Source organism: Bufo bufo, chromosome 1 (assembly GCF_905171765.1).
Source record: "Bufo bufo chromosome 1, aBufBuf1.1, whole genome shotgun sequence".
Classification (NCBI taxonomy): Eukaryota; Metazoa; Chordata; class Amphibia; order Anura; family Bufonidae; genus Bufo; species Bufo bufo.
This window is the reverse complement of record NC_053389.1, coordinates 610,255,950-610,277,566: the sequence shown is the minus strand read 5'-3', so window position 1 is coordinate 610,277,566 and position 21,617 is coordinate 610,255,950. Positions and strand designations below refer to the sequence as shown.

Sequence of the window (21,617 nt, the reverse complement as noted above, 5' to 3'; positions counted from 1 at the left end):
TTTAGAAATTTGCTATTTACACCACTAAACTCATTCAATTCTATTGATTTATCGGCAACACATCTCTGATTACACAGGTAGATGTACTGCCGATAATCGTGTATCTTTCGTTCGAATGAACGAGGCAAAGTAGCCGACAAGCATGTATGGCTGATTGGTGGCACAATTTAGTGGGCAAATTATCGGGAGCAAGTGTTTTTATGTACCCTTGTTCCTGAAAATTGTGCGCTCTAATAGGACCCTTAGAGACAAGAGGGAGGAAGTGCTCTGGACCTCGAGAGTGGCAGCGGCATCCGGAACAGATGAGATGAGTTGATTTACTTTTCGTCTGATTGGGGGTCTTTTTAACATTGGGGGTCTGAGCTGAGGTCTGATGAAAAATACAATTTTTCTTATTTTCCTCCTCTAAAACATAGGGAGAAAAATACAGTAGTTTTTCTTGTGTGTTATACTTACAAAAAATGTTCCAATGTGTTTATTATTTTTTTAATCTGCATCGCCATATTCTGACCGCCATCATTTTGTGTGTATGTGTGTATGTGTATGTGTATATATATATATATATTATTATATTATTACACATATACACTGCTCAAAAAAATAAAGGGAACACTTAAACGACACAATGTAACTCCAAGTCAATCACACTTCTGTGAAATCAAACTGTCCACTTAGGAAGCAACACTGAGTGACAATCAATTTCACATGCTGTTGTGCAAATGGGATAGACAACAGGTGGAAATTATAGGCAATTAGCAAGACACCCCCAATAAAGGAGTGGTTCTGCAGGTGGTGACCACAGATCACTTCTCAGTTCCTATGCTTCCTGGCTGATGTTTTGGTCACTTTTGAATGCTGGCGGTGCTTTCACTCTAGTGCTAGCATGAGACGGAGTCTACAACCCACACAAGTGGCTCAGGTAGTGCAGCTTATCCAGGATGGCACATCAATGCGAGCTGTGGCAAGAAGGTTTGCTGTGTCTGTCAGCGTAGTGTCCAGAGCATGGAGGCGCTACCAGGAGACAGGCCAGTACATAAGGAGACGTGGAGGAGGCTGTAGAAGGGCAACAACCCAGCAGCAGGACCGCTACCTCCGCCTTTGTGCAAGGAGGAACAGGAGGAGCACTGCCAGAGCCCTGCAAAATGACCTTCAGCAGTCCACAAATGTGCATGTGTCTGCTCAAACGGTCAGAAACAGACTCCATGAGGGTGATATGAGGGCCCGACGTCGACAGGTGGGGGTTGTGCTTACAGCCCAACACCGTGCAGGACGTTTGGCATTTGCCAGAGAACACCAAGATTGGCAAATTCGCCACTGGCGCCCTGTGCTCTTCACAGATAAAAGCAGGTTCACACTGAGCACATGTGACAGACGTGACAGAGTCTGGAGACGCCGTGGAGAACGTTCTGCTGCCTGCAACATCCTCCGGCATGACCGGTTTGGCATTGGGTCAGTAATGGTGTGGGGTGGCATTTCTTTGGAGGGCCGCACAGCCCTCCATGTGCTCGTCAGAGGTAGCCTGACTGCCATTAGGTACCGAGATGAGATCCTCAGACCCCTTGTGAGACCATATGCTAGTGCGGTTGGCCCTGGGTTCCTCCTAATGCAAGACAATGCTAGACCTCATGTGGCTGGAGTGTGTCAGCAGTTCCTGCAAGACGAAGGCATTGATGCTATGGACTGGCCCGCCCGTTCCCCAGACCTGAATCCAATTGAGCACATCTGGGACATCATGTCTCGCTCTATCCACCAACGTCACATTGCACCACAGACTGTCCAGGAGTTGGCAGATGCTTTAGTCCAGGTCTGGGAGGAGATCCCTCAGGAGACCGTCCGCCACCTCATCAGGAGCATGCACAGGCGTTGTAGGGAGGTCATACAGGCACGTGGAGGCCACACACACTACTGAGCCTCATTTTGACTTGTTTTTTAAGGACATTACATCAAAGTTGGATCAGCCTGTAGTGTGTTTTTCCACTTTAATTTTGAGTGTGACTCCAAATCCAGACCTCCATGGGTTGAAAAATTTGATTTCCATTTATTTTATTTTTTTTGTGTGATTTTGTTGTCAGCACATTAAACTATGTAAAGAACAAAGTATTTCAGAAGAATATTTAATTAATTCAGATCCTGGATGTGTTATTTTTGTGTTCCCTTTATTTTTTTGAGGTGTGTGTGTGTGTATGTATGTCTGTGTGTATGTATGTGTGTGTGTGTGTGTATATATATATATATATATATATATATATATAATGTGTGTATTTATGGAGCTGTGTTAAGGTTAATTTTTTGCAGGGTGATCTTTAGTTTTTATTGATACCATTTTGGGCTGTGTATAGCTTGGGGGGGGGGGGGAGGTGAATGTGTGTTATTTTTTATTTTTTTTTATATGTTACGCTGTTAACCGTACAGGATGAATACGTTTATATTTTAATAGTACAGTTGTTTTCGGACACAGCGTTGACTATGATCATTATTTTTCTATTTTTAACCCGGGGAAAGGGGTTGATTTTCAGATAGATATATAGATAGATAGATATCTCTCTATTTTATTATTATTATTACATTTTAAGTTCTCTAAGAGGACTTTAAGAAGCGATTGCTTTTTTCATAGCCTGCAGTGAATTAACTTTGTAGGCTATTAAGCAGATTTCTTGTTATATGAAGCTATCTGGTATCCACACGATAGGGGATAACTATTACATTGATGGGGGTATTACCACTGGGAATCCCACTGATCACGAGAAGGGGGGCTCTGTACACTGTGAATCCCCCTGAAAATGAACGGAGAAGCTGGTTGGGCATTTCATTCATTTCTGAGGGTGTTCCAGAGATAACGGTGGATGAGGGATGAGGGTAAGTAGGATTCCCCCTGCAGGTCAGGGCATGCTGGGGGCTCTGCTGGAAAGGCCCCAGACGTTGAACAACCCTTTTAAAGAAGTGCTTTCAGGCCTCTCTTTAAACTCTTTTAGTGAACTCAGGCAGAGAGTTCCATAGTCTCACTGCTCTTACCATAAAGTATCCTCTTCTATGTTTGTGTACAAACCTTTTTTGCACATCAAACTTTGTAGGAGTGCTGCTGATTTTTATTTTTTTTATTTTTTTTTAAAATTATTTGGATACTTGATCAAAACCAAGAATGCGGGCACCTATTTCATTTGGACATTTAAAGGAGTGATAAAATATATATATTTTGTATGTAAAGTGCTTTTCAAATAGAAATAATGTGTAGAGCAGCTCTCGGGTTGCTATGAATAAGGCCTCATGCACACGACAGTTGTTTTTCTCGGCCTCCGTTCCGTGTTTTTTTTTTTTTTTTTGCGGATAGTATGGGGACCTATTCATTTCAATAGGTTAGCAAAAAAATGCTGATAGTTCATCCGTTTGTGTTCCACGTCCGTTGTCCGTGTTTCCCGTCAGCAAAAAAATTGTGCATGTCCTACTTTTTTCACATTTGCGGACAAGGATAGGCATTTATTACAGGGATCTGTGAAAAAAAACGGATCCTCTAAAAAAAAACGGATGCCGCATCCGTTTTTTTTTTTTTTTTGGTGGACGCACAATTTGCGGACGCAAAAAAACAACTGTCGTGTGCATGAGGCCTAAAGCAGTGGTAGCAGAAGAATAGGATCTTCCTGCATAAGTGGAGCATTGGTGTGCACGCATGATCACAGCTCCCTTCACTTCTATGGGACTGCCGGTTGTAGCAGACAGATCTACTCAGCAGTCCCATAGATGCGTTTGGAGCGGTGGTGACACATCTCACACGGGGGTCTCGGGAAACCTCATTCTCCTAATCGTTGGGGGTTCCAGTAATCAAACACACATCACCTCTCCTCTGGGTAGGTGGTCACTGATTTTGATAGGGTACCCCTTTTAATTATAGCATTTTCTGTAATGGGGGTCTGTTTCCTTAGTAGATCACACATAGTGACCTTTTCCCTACCCATGCACACAGCTTTCAGTCTAGTTATGGTAAGCCTCTACTTCCTCTTTTACTCCTACTATAAACGTATTCATTCATTTACAACTAGTCATTACGGACACTGTCCAGCGTACAATGCTGACAATACCAGACTGTGGGATCACACTCCTCTCACCAAGGGAATGGTAACACCCAGCTGTAGGCTTATCCGTACATTTCTAGGAGGAATAACACAATGGAGTTTATATGAAAAGGTGCTCCAGAATCAATGATTCATGGAGAATGTATTTACTAAAACGGACATGACGGGAAGGTAGACAGGTGCTCTTGAAAGATTTGCTTAATGGTAAAATCCTGATCGTCACATGTAACGCATGGTGACCTTGTCGGGTCCTCAGCATATTGCAACAGAATGCCAAACTCGGCAAATCTCAATACTGGCTTTGCACATTACATGCGCAGACTCCTTCGTATGTTTATGCTGGGCCTGTGCGGTAGGCAGTCTGAGAATGGCGAGCTGCAGTAACGCATGAAGAACGGAGAGAGCGGCAGCCTGAGGATAAGGTGCCCCTTTTGTAGACCAGTTGAGCGGTGACTCCATTTAATTTTTCTGGTACGTGTATGTACTATGCAAGACCCTGAAGAAGCTCCTGCTCTTATCATAGAAAGTCATTCACAGCTTCCAGCATCTATTGCTGTCTGTTTTACATAAGGACCATGGTTGCCAACCTTCTCTTTGAATTTTTCTAGACAACTGAACCAAAAATCACGGACAGCCTAAGATTTTTACGGACATATGCCACTCCCTCTTTTAGAAACCGCGCCCCCATTTCACACCCTCAAAATGCCCTAAACATAATATCCTTGAATCACAAACACCCCAGAATGGTTTGTGGGGTAGCCCAGTAGATAAAAATAAAATATGGCACTTTAAGTTCCTCACTTTTCTATCATCATCCTCCTCCTCCCTATCCTCCAACAGTGTTATCCTGCTGCTACCCTCAATACTGTACGGATTGTGCTCCCCAATGACCCCAAACACTATACTGTATAAATAATAGTGCCATACAGATAGTCCCCCTGTAGTAACAGTGCTCCCCAAAGTCCCACTAAGGCCCCTTTCACACGGGCGAGTATTCCGCGCGGATGCGATGCGCGAGTTGAACGCATTGCACCCGCACTGAATACTGACCCATTCATTTCTATGGGGCTGTTCACTTGAGCGGTAATTTTCACGCATCACTTGTGCGTTGCGTGAAAATCGCAGCATGCTCTATATTCTGCGTTTTTCACGCAACGCAGGCCCCATAGAAGTGAAAATCGCAAGCATCCGCAAGCAAGTGCGGATGCGGTGCGGTTTTCACGCACGGTTGCTAGGAGACGATCGGGATGGAGACCCGATCATTATTATTTCCCCTTATAACATGGTTATAAGGGGAAATAATAGCATATTGAATACAGAATGCATAGTAAAATAGCGCTGGAGGGGTTAAAAAAATAAATTTTATCTCCCCTTAATCCACTTGATCGCGCAGCCGGCATCTCTTCTGTCTTCATATTAGCTGTGTGGAGCAACAGGACCTGTGGTGACGTCACTCCGGTCATCACATGGTCCATCACATGATCCATCACCATGGTAAAAGATCATGTGATGACCTGAGTGATGTCACCACAGGTCCTGTTGCTTCACACAGCTAAGATGAGGACAGAAGAGATGCCGGCTCCGCGATCAAGTGGATTAAGGGGAGTTACATTTTTATTTTATTTTTTTAACCCCTCCAGCCCTATTTTACTATGCATTCTGTATTCAGAATGCTATTATTTTCCCTTTATAACCATGTTATAAGGGAAAATAATAGCAATCTACAGAACACCGATCCCAAGCCCGAACTTCTGTGAAGAAGTTCGGGTTTGGGTACCAAACATGCGCGATTTTTCTCACACAAGTGCAAAACGCATTGCAATGTTTTGCACTCGCGTGGAAAAATCACGCGTGTTCCCGCAACACCCGTACATTTTCCCGCAACGCCCGTGTGAAAGAGGCCTTATAGTAATGATTCTTTCCCAGAGCGCTCTCATTAGTAAGTGTCCCAATAGTGATAATGCTCCCAAAAGTACCCCTGTTAGTAGTAGTGCCAAATAATTATAACATCCCCCAACAGTACCCCCAGTAGTGTTAATAATTCCTCATAAGGCATTATTCACATAGCCATGGTGTCACTGTGCCCATGTCGCTGACCAGAAACCGCTAGTCTACAAAACACGGGCAGTGGCCGTGTGAATGCTGCATTGTGTTGCGGACCCATTGACTTCAATGGGTCTGCAATCTGTAAGGTACGGTGAAAGATGGGACATATCATATCTTTTGCCTTATCTTGCGGATCGCGGACCCATTAAAGTCAATGGTTCTGCGCCACAATGCAGTGTACACACGACCGGTGCCCCTGTTTCACAGACCTCCGGTTTGGGGTCCACAACGACCCAGCGACACTATGTGAATGCAGCCTAATAGAGAGAATTTTTCTCATAGTGCCTCCAGTTGTAATAAAGGCCCCCCCTCTATAGTGACCCTGTAGGTGTGGTGGGCAGGGGTGCACCTAGCCTTTCTGCTGCCTGAGGTGAAAACTGAAATGACCCCCCCCCCCCCCCCCTCCTTTCCATGCCAAATTCTCAACCTTATCCCTTCCCTCCAGCCTTACTGTTAAAGGCATACTTGGAAAACATTACATTTAGCGCTACAAAACATACTGGTTAATATAGCGATACTGTTGAATATGCAGAGATATATGCTTCCACAATGAAAGCACTCTTCCTGGTGCTGCCTGAGACAGTCGTCTCACCTCGCCTCATTGGCTGTCCTCCTCCTCCAGGCCTTGCCTCATGTCTTACACTGCCCGCCTCACCAGGCGTTCAGGGCAGGCTTCATTTTATTTCCTTTCACTTTCTCTCAGTCTCTGCCAACCCCAGTCCTGCCCGCAGTCTTCTCCTTCTCTGTGTCCGGCGCATGCGGGAAAGCATCAAGCAGGAAACTGGGCTTCATTGGTGGCCCAGCGGGACTCCTCCTCCTTACCTCATTATGCTCCGCTACACTATAGCACCACTGGCTCGCAGCATCGGCTTCCTTCTCCTTGCACTGCGGCCGCATGTGCAGTGCTTGCTGCACGGTTCAGGTGAAATATTCTTACGGACAATCTTTTTTTTTTTTTTTCTGCCGGACGCTATGGACAGCGGAAGAAAACACCCAGTCTTTGCGGACTGTCTGTAAATTTACGGGTGGTTGGCAATCCTGATAAGGGCTTGCTTTATATGTCTTTGTTATCTGCTTATTTCTTAGAACTTCACTTATTCTTATTCTGGGATGACTTTGTTGGTGTTTGGAACCAATTATTGGTTTTCCATATTGTTATGGACTCCACTTACAATGGTCTCCCTGGAACCAATTAATATTGTAACTTGAGGGAGCACTTTGTTGGAATCAAATGAAACTTTATGGGGGAGATTTATCAAAAGTGGTGGAAAAGAAATCTGCCTTAGTTGCCCATAGCCACCAAGCAGATTCCACCCCTCATTTTTCAGACCTCCTTTGGAAAAGGTGGGATCTGCTTGGTTGCTATGGGCCATTAATGCAGATTTCTTTTCCAAAGGAGGTCTAAAAATGAGGGGTGGAATCTGCTTTTGATAAATCTTCCCCATAAGTCCGAATGTAATGATATATGTGCAGTAAGCCGGATTGTGACTAATGCACACTGGCGCAAAATTAATGGTTTTTAGTTCGTGACGCCAATTGCAATGTGCGCCGGTTATAGTCTCGGGGCCCTTTTTAAGATGTTGCAACTCACGTACCAGGTGAGGAATGCCAGAGGGGGATAATGTCTCTGTGTAGTAGGTATTGTGTCAACGGTGTCTCCTACCTGGGTACGGCTGGACTCCTGGATCCTGGCTCACTTGCAATAAATTGAGTGTTGTTAATAGGAGTAATTGAGGAATGAATGAGATCCAAACAGGTAATATGATCCAACTTGTCTTTACTTAATGGGTGCAGCATAAATCCATACAGGTACAGCAATAGTCCTTAGGTCCCAGCAGGTATTGGCAATGTATGGCAGGGGTTAATGCCTCTTCTGCTCCTATACTATATGCCTGGAGAATCTGGCAGGTATTTATCTTCTGCTCTGTCTGTCTTCTGCTTGATATGTGCCTGACTAGCTGAGGAGGAATTTGGCTTCTCCTGGTCTCTGGATATGTACTCACAGCTTGGCTCACAGGGAATGCTTCTTCCTGGAGGCTGGAGATGGCTGCTTTTCTTGTCAACCAGCTGAGGCTGATGGCTCAGGCTGGGAAGAGTGATCTTGGGTCTCAGCCGAGGCTGGATCCTAGGTTGGGATCCCTGTGTCTGGGAGCTCCTGCTAACACAGCCTTCCCCAAGCCGGGGTGGCTGGTACACTCACTAGAACTTTCCTTCCTCCCCATGAGGCAGGACATGGGACCAGCCCACTTCTGCTCACAGAGGAGGGGGAGCTAAAACTGGAATGAACTATTCCAGTCTAGCAATACTAACTGGCTATGGTCCTGCTAAATACATTGCTGCCACCTGCTGGTGTACAGGGAAATTGCAGCGTAATATATGAAACAAGCATAGAAAATACATATAATGGAAAATGCAATGTTAGACTACACAAGATGACAATACATATGCACCTGACATGTTGTAGCAGGGAGAAAGAGTTTAGTGACATACTCCAGGATGTTACATATTAGGGATCGACCGATTATCGGTTTGGCCGATATTATCGGCCGATATTGAGGATTTTGAACGTTATCGGCATCTATTTTGCCGATATACCGATAACGTATGGGGAACACAGAACGCGCTGCTCTCAGCGCGTTCTGTGTTCCCTCCGCAGCACAGGGGAGAAGGAAGCAGTGTCTCCTCCCCCTGTGCTGCTGCTGCCGCCAATGACAGAAGAGAAGACAAGAGGAGGGGAGGGCCTGTGGCCGCTGCGCCACCAATGAAGATAAGCCTTTCATTCATTCATATACAGGAGGCGGGAGCTGGCTGCAGAATCACATAGCCGGCTCCCGACCTCTATGAGCGATGGCTGCGATCCGCGGTAGTTAACTCCTCAGGTGCCGCGGATCGCAGCTACCGCTCATAGAGGTCGGGAGCCGGCTATGTGATTCTGCAGCCAGCTCCCGCCTCCTGTATATGAATGATTGAGAGACTTATCTTCATTGGTGGCGCAGTGCGCCCCCCCCAAGCCCCCCAGTATTAATCAATGGTGGCGCAGTGCGCCCCCACCCCAATCCCGGGCAATAGTAAAAACATTGGTGGCGCAGTGCGCCCCCCCCACCCACTATTACTCATTGGTGGCAGTGGCCACAGGATCCCCTCTCCCCTGCTCCTCCGATCGGAGCCCCAGCTGTGTAAGCCTGGGGCTCCGATCGGTTACCATGGCAGCCAGGACGCTATTGAAGCCCTGGCTGCCATGGTAAGCTCCATGCTGCTGTGTGCACAAAGCACAGAGCAGCAGGGACAGTGTGAGCTCCTATTCACCCTGATAGATCTCTATCAGGGGGAATAGGACAAGGGTTCTAGTCCCTAAGGGGGCTAAAAGTTAGTAAAAAAAAAACAACACAAAAATATTAAGTATAAATGAAAAAGACTTATAAAAAAAAAATACACATTAACAATAAACATATTAATTTTCAGCAGATTTGTGTAGGAATTTATTTTTTTTCTCAAAAATGAAAATTCCCAGAATATCGGTATAAATTATCGGCTATCGGCCTGAAAGTTCACAAATTATCGGTATCGGCCCTAAAAAATCAATATCGGTCGATCCCTATTACATATGTAAGTGATTACAATAAGGGCCCTTTCACACGATATACGGACCGTATATCTCGGAGGGCATATGGTTGTGTGCAAGGGCCCCAATAGAGTGAAACCAGAATTTTATTGTGGAAGATGGTACAATTAAAAGAAGTAGGACCGACCCTCTTGAGCCGCCTTTGGCGGGGATACAAGATGAGACGTGGTTGGTCATGGAGATGTATAGGTTCCATATGGTATCCTGCAGCACTTTTGCTCACAGATGTTACAGCTGGGCCTTTAGATCCTGGACACTTTTAGGTTGCTGAAGCTGGTGTCCCCAGTTGGTCCCAGAAATGGTCGATTGGTGATGAATCAGGTGACCGGGCAGCCAAGGAAGTGCTGCAATCTGGTGGAGATATCCCTGGAAACCCTTGCCAACTGGAAGCTCTGCTATGAGCTGTAACACTTGTGGGCACAGGATGTCCTGCATATCGCTGAGCTCTTAGTGTCCTTCATACCACTGTTAAGGGCGAATGTCGTATTAGAGGCTCCCCAGATAATCAGTTGGGACAGTGTGTTGCTCCACAGCAAAGGCGGGATTGAGGTGCTCACCACAGGGCCTCCATACATACACAGAACCTGGATTTGTCTCTAAAGATAGTACGGTAGCAGTCCAGGTTTCTCCTTCATGCCACCACTGAGAATGAAGGGGACGGTGGCTGGCTGTCAGTGGCAGGAGAGGTATTGTGCTCCGTGACACCAAATTTCCTTCCACTAAGCACCTGGAAATGGTCCAAGCAGAGATAGGGGTGTGTAATGAAGATGTCGCCTGTGTCTGCCTGGTGGACAATGAAACTGTAGGAGCTGCCTGTGTACTGGTAGTCTGGGCTGTCTGTAGTCTATTTGTTGTGTGCATGTGCCCTCGCGTAACCACTGCTCCCTGCACCTCGTAACAGTTGGGTCAGAACAGCCTAGATGGTGGGCAATTTGTAGAAATGACCATCCTGCTTCACTCATTGATGCGCCCCCCTCAGTCTGTCAACTGGGCATTATGTCTTTGAGTGTGTTGCAGAGGCATGTCTAGCAGTCAACAATCTCTTAACAAGACGTACACTACCCAAAAGTAGCCTCTGAAAGCGGGAGAGGCATATTTGCGGCTTCTTGTGGTAAGACCCAATGTCTAATCAGAACAGTTACATGCCTCATTTTACTCCAACTATACTGGAGAAGGATTTTTGCTAAAGGCAGGAAAACAAATGGGCATTTCAGGCTAGATGCAATTTTTATATTCCCTTCACAGATGAGAATAGGACATGCTCTATAGTTGGCGAAATGACCACACGGATGCGGAAAATGTCAGTATGTTTTGCAGACCCATAGAAATAAGTGGGTCTATGTGTGATCTGCAAAAAGTGCGGAGCAGAAGTGGACCTAAAGTACAGTCGTGTGCATGTAGCCTTAAAGGGATTCTGTCACCAAGTTTTGGGCTATAGAGCTGTGGACATGCACGGCTAGATCGCCGCTAGCATGTCCGCAATATACCTGTCCTATAGGGCTGTGTGCTTTTATTTTCTTAGTCTTGTAGCTGCCCAAGGGGCTGTACGAACCTTCCTGGTGCCCAGCCACACCCGCCTGTGAAGGAGCCCAGCACCGCCTATGTCCGCCGAATCTCCTCCTTTCATCAACGATAGATTGCCGTAATCTCGCGATGCGCAGTTCTTTCCCTGAGGCTGATGCCAGCACAGGGAAATAACACAATACCAGCACTGCGCATGCGCAAGCTCGCGCATCAAGAGATTACGGCAATCTATCGTTGATGAAAGGAGGAGATTCGGCGGACATAGGTGGTGCTGGGCTCCTTCACAGGCGGGCGTGGCTGGGCACCAGGAAGGTTCGTACAGCCCCTTGGGCAGCTACAAGACTTATTTACATATCTCTAAAATCCTTTTTTAAAGAAAATAAAAGCACACAGCCCTATAGGACAGGTATATTGCGGACATGCTAGCGGCGATCTAGCCGTGCATGTCCACATCTCTATAGCCCAAAACTTGGTGACAGAATCCCTTTAAGATGGGGCATATCCATTAGTATGGTCCCAATCTCCATACAGGACTGGTCTCTTTTAAGGAGAATCAACACCCTGCCTAAGCCGCTTCCAAAGCATCGCTCTGGGCAAGCACCCCTAAACGGCTGTCTACAGATGGATATCTGGCCTGGCTTAAAGGGGTTGTCCAGGATTAGAAAAACATAGCTTCTTTCCTCTAAAAACAGCACCTGTCCATGGGTTGTCTGGTATTGCAGCTAGACTCTATTGGAATCCATGGGGCAGAGCTACATTTCCGCACACACAACCCGTGGACTGGGATGATGTCATTTTTGGAACAAAAACAGCCATGTTCTAATCCGGGACAACCCCTTGAATTCCCTTGTCAAATCCCAAGGCTTGTTTGATTGTTGGATCTTGAGCCGTTTCCAATAGGTGGCGCTAGCGAGATGGTTCTCTTTCTTGGGAGATACCTCTTTGCATGGTCCAGATAGGTAATCCTGGGTGGGTTTTGTTTTGATAGGTGAAGACTTCTCATGGCTGCTGTGTGGGACATTTGATAGCTTTGCATGTTCCTGTCCCTTGATTCCTTATAGCGCTATGGCCTATGCACATACATTTGGGCGCGCTCTCTGGGAATATGCTGCATTTTTATAGACTCGCTCCGTTGAGCATAGACCTGTGTTCTGCCAGCAGCTTCATAAAGCCTATGATTTGCATGTGTTACACGATTGATATTGGTAGAGGGGTGCACGTCTCAGAGTGGCGGTGACTCACGGTGGCTGTATTTGAGCTCTTCCTCCATGGCAACACTGCATGTACACCCACTCCTATGCAGTACGCCAGGCGCTGCCAAGCTGCTCTCCTGAGCTAGCGATCGGTTTTGAATGTGCGCTGTACACAGCGAACTTAACCCTGGAAATCCCAATCTGCCTCGATTTTTGTACTCGTTGCTCAGTCGGCATCCTTTTACACTAGATGCTTCTCTCCTTTCTTAAACCGATGATTGATGTGATGTCAGCTTCTGCATAGTCTGCGTTGTGCACTATAAGCTCTCGGGGGATTTCCATAGAGCCACATTATGTTCCTCTCTGACACCATCACCTTCCTCTCACCCTCTCAAGATTTCCCCTCTTGTTTAGATGTAACTTCCTGCTGGCCAGAGAAGAGAATTTCCTTATGTATCGGGTGCGAGCCTGACTCATGGTTTTTGGCTATTTACTGTACGGAGTATTATTTATTGGTGTGACCCAGTCCTCTATCTATGGTATGATGCATCTGTATCTGTATCAGTGTTGGAGTCCAAAGTTACAGGACTTTGAGCTTCAGAGTCACCTAATGATGTGACACATGCCGTGCCAAGAAAATTGCAATTCATAACGAGAACTTCCTTTCTGTGATTCAGAAAAGATTTCTTACCGCCGCTCTAGATCGGGGATGCCCAACCTGCGGCCCTCCAGCTGTTGCAAAACTACAACTCCCAGCATGCCTGGACAGCCTACACATATCATGGCACATTGGGAGTTGTAGTTTTGAAACAGCTGGAGGGCCGCAGGTTGGGCATCTCTGCTCTAGATGATGATGATAAATAGCAGTAAAAATATAAAATGTCCTAATATACATTATATTCTAGAGCTGTGGCATTTGCCACGTAAGTAGTGTCCTTGTCACAATGTATTAGGCTGAGGTCCCCAACAATTTTTTTAACTTGTGGGCGACATGCAAGTTTGAGTGATAGTCAGAAGCGACTGTCAAGTCGAAATGTTCAATTTTGATGGCCTATTGTTAGGGGTCCAATTCGCGGCAGCCCCACCGATCAGCTTTTGTGAAGAAGCCGTGGCCTCCTTACTAAGGTAAGTGACATCACGTTTCCATGGTCACCTGGCCTATTTGCTGCTTATTTCTATTCAAGTCATTTGAACTGCAATACTATGCACAGCCACTGTACAGTGTATGGCGCTGTGCTTGGTAAGCTGTGAGAAGGACGGAGTGGCGCAGCCTCTTCAAACAGCTGATCGAGACGGGTGCTGGGTGTTAGACCTCCGCCGATCAGATATTTATGGTCCATCACAGGGCTGGCCAACCTGCGGCTCTCCAGCTGTTGCAAAACTACAACTCCCAGCATGCCCAGACAGCCTACAACTATCAGCCTGCAGCAGGGCATGGTGGGAATTGTAGTTTTACAACAGCTGGAGAGCCGCAGGTTGGCCAGCCCTGGTCTATCATGAGGATGGGCTATCAATATCGAAGTCTGGGAAAACCCCTTTAACATTTTAAAATTGGGAGAAACACAAAACCACAACATTTGAAACTCCCGATTGACATGCTGGTATTATACTGCCAGCCTGCCAACGGTCTGGGAATAGTCACATCGTGTGGCCATAATCCAGGGCCCCTGTGGTGAGGCACACAGGAGATGGTCAGAGCCACGTGTGCCATACATTGGCCAGTAAAGCGCCCACTATATATATCAAACATATCCGTAGTGCACTATCCCCTCGACAGATGCCAAGAGTATCCCTTTGATGTTTATTACACTGGTATACGTCGCCATGCTTTAGTTTTTAATGTGTGCGCCAATGGGTGGCGTATAGCACTGTATGCTTGCGCAGTGGCATATGTTGGAGCCTTCCACTAGAGGTATATGCCAGGAAAACCTCCAAAGGAAGCCATTGACACAATGTGATCAAAGCCTAGACCATGTTGTATGTCTATATGCCAATATCTTACGAGCACTCTGGTCACTGTCCCCACTTGCATTTGTTCAAACTGTATCTCTCAGGTTCCTTTCTGTCAGTGAGAATAGTATAGTATGCTGCACAGTTCTAAAAATTATAAATGAAATGGAAATCTGACCGATCAATCACAAAACTTTTGGCAAGGGGTCAATCATGGATCCTGTAACAACACAAGTCCAGATTCCCGTGTAAGCAGGGTCTCACTTCTTACCTCAAATGCCAGTCACAATGAAGACAAATATGCCATACAAATGAATTCTCATTAATATTCTTGAAGGTATTTATACTGATCATTAACCCAGTAACACAAATGATGCACATGGACATCAGCGGTGCGTTCAGTAGTTCCAGCACAGTGGTGTACATACCGCAATTTAGTATTCCGTATTCCACTAAATCACATCACCATATATACAGTGGTATGAGGTAAGTGTGTTTTTGGTGGGGCTGTTGTGAGTTATTTCCATTCCTTGCTGAAATTTAAGACCCAGACCCTCTTAGTGATGTAGTGCGCATCAGAACATACAGTAACACTTTGGTATTGATTTTTTTAGATCCTTAAATCCACTAGTAAAGTCAAAAATGAAAATCAGACATCATATAGTACATGACAATCTCTCTCTCACAAAGCTAGAACCTGCCAGTACCTCACATTGGTCCAGAGATCTCCTCATGAATTGTCCCAATTGCTCTACTAGATGATCTTCAGCCAGCTCTTTCCCTGTAACCATCACAGATAGCTAGTGGCATTTGTAGATTTAAACTAAGGGTGTGTGACCATCTCGGTGAGGTGGAGAAGAACAAAGAGCGGATGGTGCTACACAGTCACTGTCTATCTAAAATTTGTAATTCACTTCACTTCAATTGTAAAAGTTTTCAGATCCAGGTGCTGGTTTAACCCACTTTAACTATAATGTAGTCCATGATTGTGTCACATGTAGAAGATCTGTAAGCCTACCATCCCCCCCCAGACCATTCACTTCTAGACTAAAGGAATGTTTGTTACACTAGTAAGCCATGCAGGGTCAACAAGGAACCGTTGAATGTGTGCATCCATTGCAACCAGATGTAAAGTTTCCATAAGTCAAAAAGTCATAGGCCCTGATTTATCATGCCTTCGCTTCACAATTCTGCCTTCAAAAATAAAACTGCAACTTTTTGGAATCGCTTCCACAAAATGAGTTTTTGCATTTTTACCCCACTCGCTCAAGTTTTGCAATATGGGTGGAAAGGGTGTGTGTGCTTCGCTATGAGTTTCACACCAGATTTATCATTGAGACTTTTTTTTTTTTTTTTTTTAAGGCTACTTTCACACTTGCGTTCGGGGCGGATCCGTCTGGTGTCTGCACAGACGGATCCGCTCCTATAATGCAAACGATGGTATCCGTTCAGAACGGATCAGTCTGCATTATATTTCACAAAAAAAATCTAAGTGTCAAAGTAGCTTCAGACGGATCCGTCCAGACTTTGCATTGAAAGTCAATGGGGGACGGATCCGTTTGAAAATTGAGCCATATTGTGTCAACTTCAAACGGATCCATCCCCATTGACTTACATTGTACGCTGCAAGCTGCGTTCGGGTGTCCGCCTGCTGAGCGGAACGGAGGCCAAGCGGAACCAGACTGATGCATTCTGAGCGGATCTGCATCCACTCAGAATGCATTGGGTCAGTACGGATCCGTTCGGGGCCACTTGTGAGAGCCTTCAAACGGAACTCACAAGCGGAACCCCGAACACATGTGTGAAAGTAGCCTAAATCACAATCTCACTCCAGCTGGAGGAGCTTCTCTAGACAAGTGTTAGGTCTAAGGATTAGAAAAATTAATGAAACATGTGACATTTGATAAATGTGGAATAAAGTACAACTCAGACTCTAACAAAATTGACTTCAAATCTTCCCCTCATTGTATGATCTGGTCATGAGTGACCTCGGAGGTCTCCTAACAGATCCAGCAGTTCACTTCCTGTCTCCGCCTGCTCTCAGTTCCTGACCTGTCATTTTAATATATAGATGTGCTCCCAAAATAAAATTTCACAATAACCACTATTCTCAAAAAATGACAGTGAAAATGACTGACCTTCGGCATTATAAGCTCTTTGTGTTGCACTTTTGGTTTTGTGATGAGAAGCTAACCCTGTGGGAGTTGGAGTGGACTGGGGCTAAGCTGCACAGGAACTGCGGGAAGTGGTCTCTTGACTTTCTGTAAGCCATGACGCACATAGGCCACTTCCTGCCTCAAATAAAAAAGCATGCCTTTATACCTCTCTGCATGCATGTTTAAGTATCTGCAAGATGTCTATGTCCACATGATAGAAACGGCATCCATCATGCCAGACCGACGTATTCCATTGTCCAGTTCTGATGCTGATGTGCCCCTTGTAGGCCCTTTTCAGTAGAGGTCGGCATGTTCACTCTGAACGGTCTACTACTACTCGGCACCATACACAGCAAACTGCAGTCCTTTGTGGGGCAGGTTCACCCAGAGTGGCGTTTCTTACGTCAGTCTGGTCATAAGTCGATGTGAGCTGCGCCAAATTTATGAAGAGGCACGGGTCCATGTGGCATAAAAAAGGTACCCATAACCAACATGAACTTTTCTCTGCAATTTGTTATCCGGTTCACTGCTTGTCCTTCTTTGGACTGCATTCAGCAGTAACCATTGCCTCTTGGGTAAGGCCCGCAGGTAGACCCCATAAAATCTGCTGTACCGGAGATGCTGTTGCTCCATCGTCTCGCCGTTTCAGCTTATCCCTTGTGCAAAGCTGTTCCCATCCTTACATTGCCTATTTTTTTTTTTCCTGCTTCCAATCCAACCCATAAACTTCAAACCCAGACTGTTCACAGGCCGCCTTGTATACCTTACCTGCATAGGCTGGGTTCACGCGATGCCTTCTTTGCCACGTTTTTTTTTGTAATCCACCGAAGCCCCGTCAAAAAATGCAACGCATCTTTAAAGGGACATTGATGGCCTATAGCTCACTTCTCGGAACAGCTCCTATCTAGAGAAAGGGGGCTCTGAAATAAAGAAGAGTGTTCTTGTGCGTTGGACTCTCCATTCATCACTGTGGGAGTTCTGAAGATATCAGAGTGAGTGATCTTGGCTATTTTCGTAAATCCCATAGCGGTGAATGGAGAGTGCAACCTGCAAGTACTCCGGCCATCTCTCCATTCACAGCTATTGGGGCTGCTGTAAATGGCTGAGCCAGACCTTGACTATTTTCGGAGCTCCCATAGTGGTGAACAGAGGGTGGCTGCGCATGCTCTGCTGCTCTCCCTTTACTTTGGGAGGCCCATGCTGGATATAGGTGTGGGTCCTACCTCGGGGACCTGCCCCTATCTGACATTAATAACCTATTCTAGCGATATGCCATCAATATTCCAGTGTACTGAGATACGGTAATCAGTATTATTTTCTTCACCTTTCAGTAGCTTTGGCAGATGTGTGTTGTATACAGGATGGGTAAGGGTCCATTCACACCTCCGCAAAATGGGTCCGGATCCGTTCCGCAATGTTGCAGCATGGATCCGGACCCATTCATTTTCAATGGGGCTGCAAAATATGCGGACAGCACAGTGCAAAAAAATAGAACCTGTTCAATTCTTGTCCGCAGACACGGACAAGAAAAGGCATTTCTATTTAAAGTGCTGGCCATGTGCAGTCCACAAAATGCGGAACGCACGTGGCCGTGTTTTTCAGATCCGAATTTTGCGGACCGCCAAACACTTGCGGATGTGTGAATAGACCATAAATGTGAGTTTTTCACTTACTTTATCAGTCCGTCCTCCTCATGTAAATTCTTATCCTGTCTGCTCAGTAAATTGTATAACCTTACATGAAGTGTAGTTTATCCTTTGTAATGTGTAAGTGGTGAACCACGATATGAGGTTGGCCTCGCAGACTGATAATTTGGTAATTAACAGAAATGTGATGATAGAAGTAATAAAAGTAGATTTTTTTTATTTTTTTTTTTATTTTTCAGGCATTGATTTTAAAATCCGCACAATAGAATTAGATGGAAAGAAGATCAAGCTGCAGATATGGTATGTGCAGTGTAATTCCTTTTAAGTTTATATTTTGTATTTATTTGGTGTTTTTTTTCTTTCCGCTGGTATCGCCATGGTTGTGACTGAAAAATGTACATTACCAAGAACTAGGGCTTTTTGAGGCAGATTTAAGGCTGTATTAGCCCAATTCTGCCGTTGATTGTTAGGAAGGGAGCTTTCCTTCCCATGGATCGGCAGATCGCTAGCGGAGGAGACCGCTGCTATTACATGCAGCGATCTCCTCCACGTCATGGGGAGGAGCAATTGCTATGCCATCGCTTGTCCCCATGCAGGATAGTGGTGTGCCGGCAGCAAATCCTGATTACACAGCACGATCTGCCGCCGGCAAATCCTGATCTTTCAACACGAACATTTGCTCGTTCATTGGGCGATCGGCGACAGTATTACACTGCCAGATGATCGCTAACAGGTGTTTACTATGAAAGCTTGTTAGCGATTATCTGGCAGTGTAATACAGGCTTTACACAGAGCCATTGTCGGGCCAGTTATCAGGAACGAATGCTCGTCTAAAGGTGCTGCCGATCATCTGATAAATTAGCAAAATGCTAAAATCATTGTTGATGCGGCCACCTAAATCCATTATTTTCTGGGCAGCAGATCAGGTTGTGTGACCAGCGATCTGCTGGCCGGAAAAGGTGAATCTGAATGAGGATGATTGATAGCAGAAGTCACCGCTCATCCACATACAGAGGAGGTGAGTGCTGGATGTAAATGCAGCTCTTATCGTCACTGACTAGCAGGCAGTTATTGGGAAGGAACGGTCCCTTCCCTGTAATTGCTAAGTCGGCGCATGTAATTGCACCTTTTATCTGCAGACCATTGGCAGATCTGCTGAAAACCTAGGGGGGGAATTTATCATAGAGCAGCGTTTTACGCCAGTCTATGATATCCCCATGCGCTGCTAGAGGTTGCCCTAATTTATGATGAGACTCGTGCCTAGTCATAAATAGGGTGTAGCTTCGGCAGTCCGTGCCCCTAAACTGAAATCTTTGACAGACCCTAGCTGATGTAGATCTGTCTTTTACACCAGAAAACTGGCATAAAAAAAATATGCTGGGGTCACTGGCCCCGCCCCCTCCCTGCCATCGAAACTTTTTGGGAAAGTGGCGAGGGCAGCAGAGAAATGCCACTTGCACAAAAAAATTTTAAGTGGTATAAAGTTGCAAACAGTGTTTTACGGCAGAAAACTGGCGTGGGGGAGATGATAAATTAACACTAGCCATACAAGGAATGTTAGTACACCCTATATATATTAGATGGACGGCTTGTCCCACCAAAATCAGGAGGTGCAGACAATTTGTACCTAATGTGTATGGCCAGCCTCAGACACAAAGTGGTAGGAAATTTGGCTCACTTACTTGATTGATGGAGCTGTTTAGTATAAAATGTGTGCTGATTGACATCTGTTTTCCTATCGCAGTGCTCAGCATGGGGGTTTTGAGAGCCGGGATTCTGTAAATATGGGGGTTCCCTGATTTAAGTAAGGGCTTGTTCACATCTGTGTTAACATTTCCTTTATTCCGTTCCATCAGAGGAACAGAAAGAGGGGAACACTTGTATTCTTCTTAATCCCTATTTGTTTAAATAGCTGCTTTTGAGCATCAGTTAAAGGGCTTGTATTTGGGTTGTCGCCCAACCTTTACAAGATTAGTGAGTTAATCCGTAGCATTGGCACTGGACTAACACAGTGCCATCGACCTTGTAGTGGCGGGAGTGCGGTACTACAGCACTGTTCCTGTTGACTTCAATGGGATCATTGCTGTAGTAACTCGCTCACTCCACTACAATGTTGATGTTGCAGTGTAGTTCCCGCGCCAACTTCCAGCAATAGCACTACACCCGAACGGCTGATCGGCGGGTGTTGGTTCCTGATGATCAGCTAGTGATAGCCTATCCCGCAAGATAGGCCATCACTTAGTAAAGGCTGGACAGTCCCATTAAAGAGTTATCCAACGAGTAAAACGTGCTCCTTACCCCGCTCCCCAGCACCCGCATCGCCCCTGATCCCCGTATGGCTGCCACGGGTGACGCTATGGAGGCTCGTCCCCATTGCGGCCCGCTATTGGCTGAACAATGTGTCTAACATATCAGATTTTTATTTTAATTTTTTCCCCTGTTTCTCTGACTGAGCAGAATAATGGATAACTCAAATATGAACAAGCCCCAAGTGTCGCCACTGTATTCACTTACCACACAAGTCACTGACGGTCTAAACACATGAAATGCTTTAATACAGTCAGGTCCATAAATATTGGGACATAGACACCATTCTAACATTTTTGGCTCTATACACCACCACAATGGGTTGGAAATGAAACAAACAAGATGTGCATTAACTTCAGGCTGTCAGCTTTAATTTGAGGGTATTTACATCCAAATCAGGTGAACGGTGTAGGAATTACAACAGTTTGCATATGTGCCTCCCACTTGTTAAGGGACCAAAAGTAATGGGACAATTGGCTTCTCGGCTGTTCCACGGCCAGGTGTGTGTTATTCCCTCATTATCCCAATTACAATGAGCAGATAAAAGGTCCAGAGTTCATTTCAAGTGTGCTATTTGCATTTGGAATCTGTTGCTGTCAACTCTCAAGATGGGATCCAAAGAGCTGTCACTATCAGTGAAGCAAGCCATCATTAGGCTGAAAAAACAAAACAAACCCATCAGAGATAGCAAAAACATTAGGCCTGGCCAAAACAACTGTCTGGAACATTCTTAAAAAGAAGGAACGCACCGGTGAGCTCAGCAACACCAAAAGACCCGGAAGACCACGGAAAACAACTGTGGTGTATGACTGAAGAATTCTTTCCCTGGTGAAGAAAACACCCTTCACAACAGTTGGCCAGATCAAGAACACTCTCCAGGAGGTAGGTGTATGTGTGTCAAAGTCAACAATCAAGAGAAGACTTCACCAGAGTGAATACAGATGGTTCACCACAAGATGTAAACCATTGGTGAGCCTCAAAAACAGGAAGGCCAGATTAGAGTTTGCCAAACGACATCTAAAAAAGCCATCACAGTTCTGGAACAA

General features: G+C 45.6%; 1 protein-coding gene across 1 annotated transcript in view; it reads left to right on the top strand.

Moving 5' to 3' along the window:
- Positions 1-21,617, top strand: part of RAB8B (RAB8B, member RAS oncogene family) — a 38,118-nt gene that overhangs the window by 2,510 nt on the left and 13,991 nt on the right. Inside the window, exon 2 of the mRNA XM_040413659.1 lies at positions 18,504-18,564. Within this exon, the coding sequence (XP_040269593.1) occupies positions 18,504-18,564 (61 nt within the window). The remainder of the gene's footprint in view (positions 1-18,503; positions 18,565-21,617) is intronic.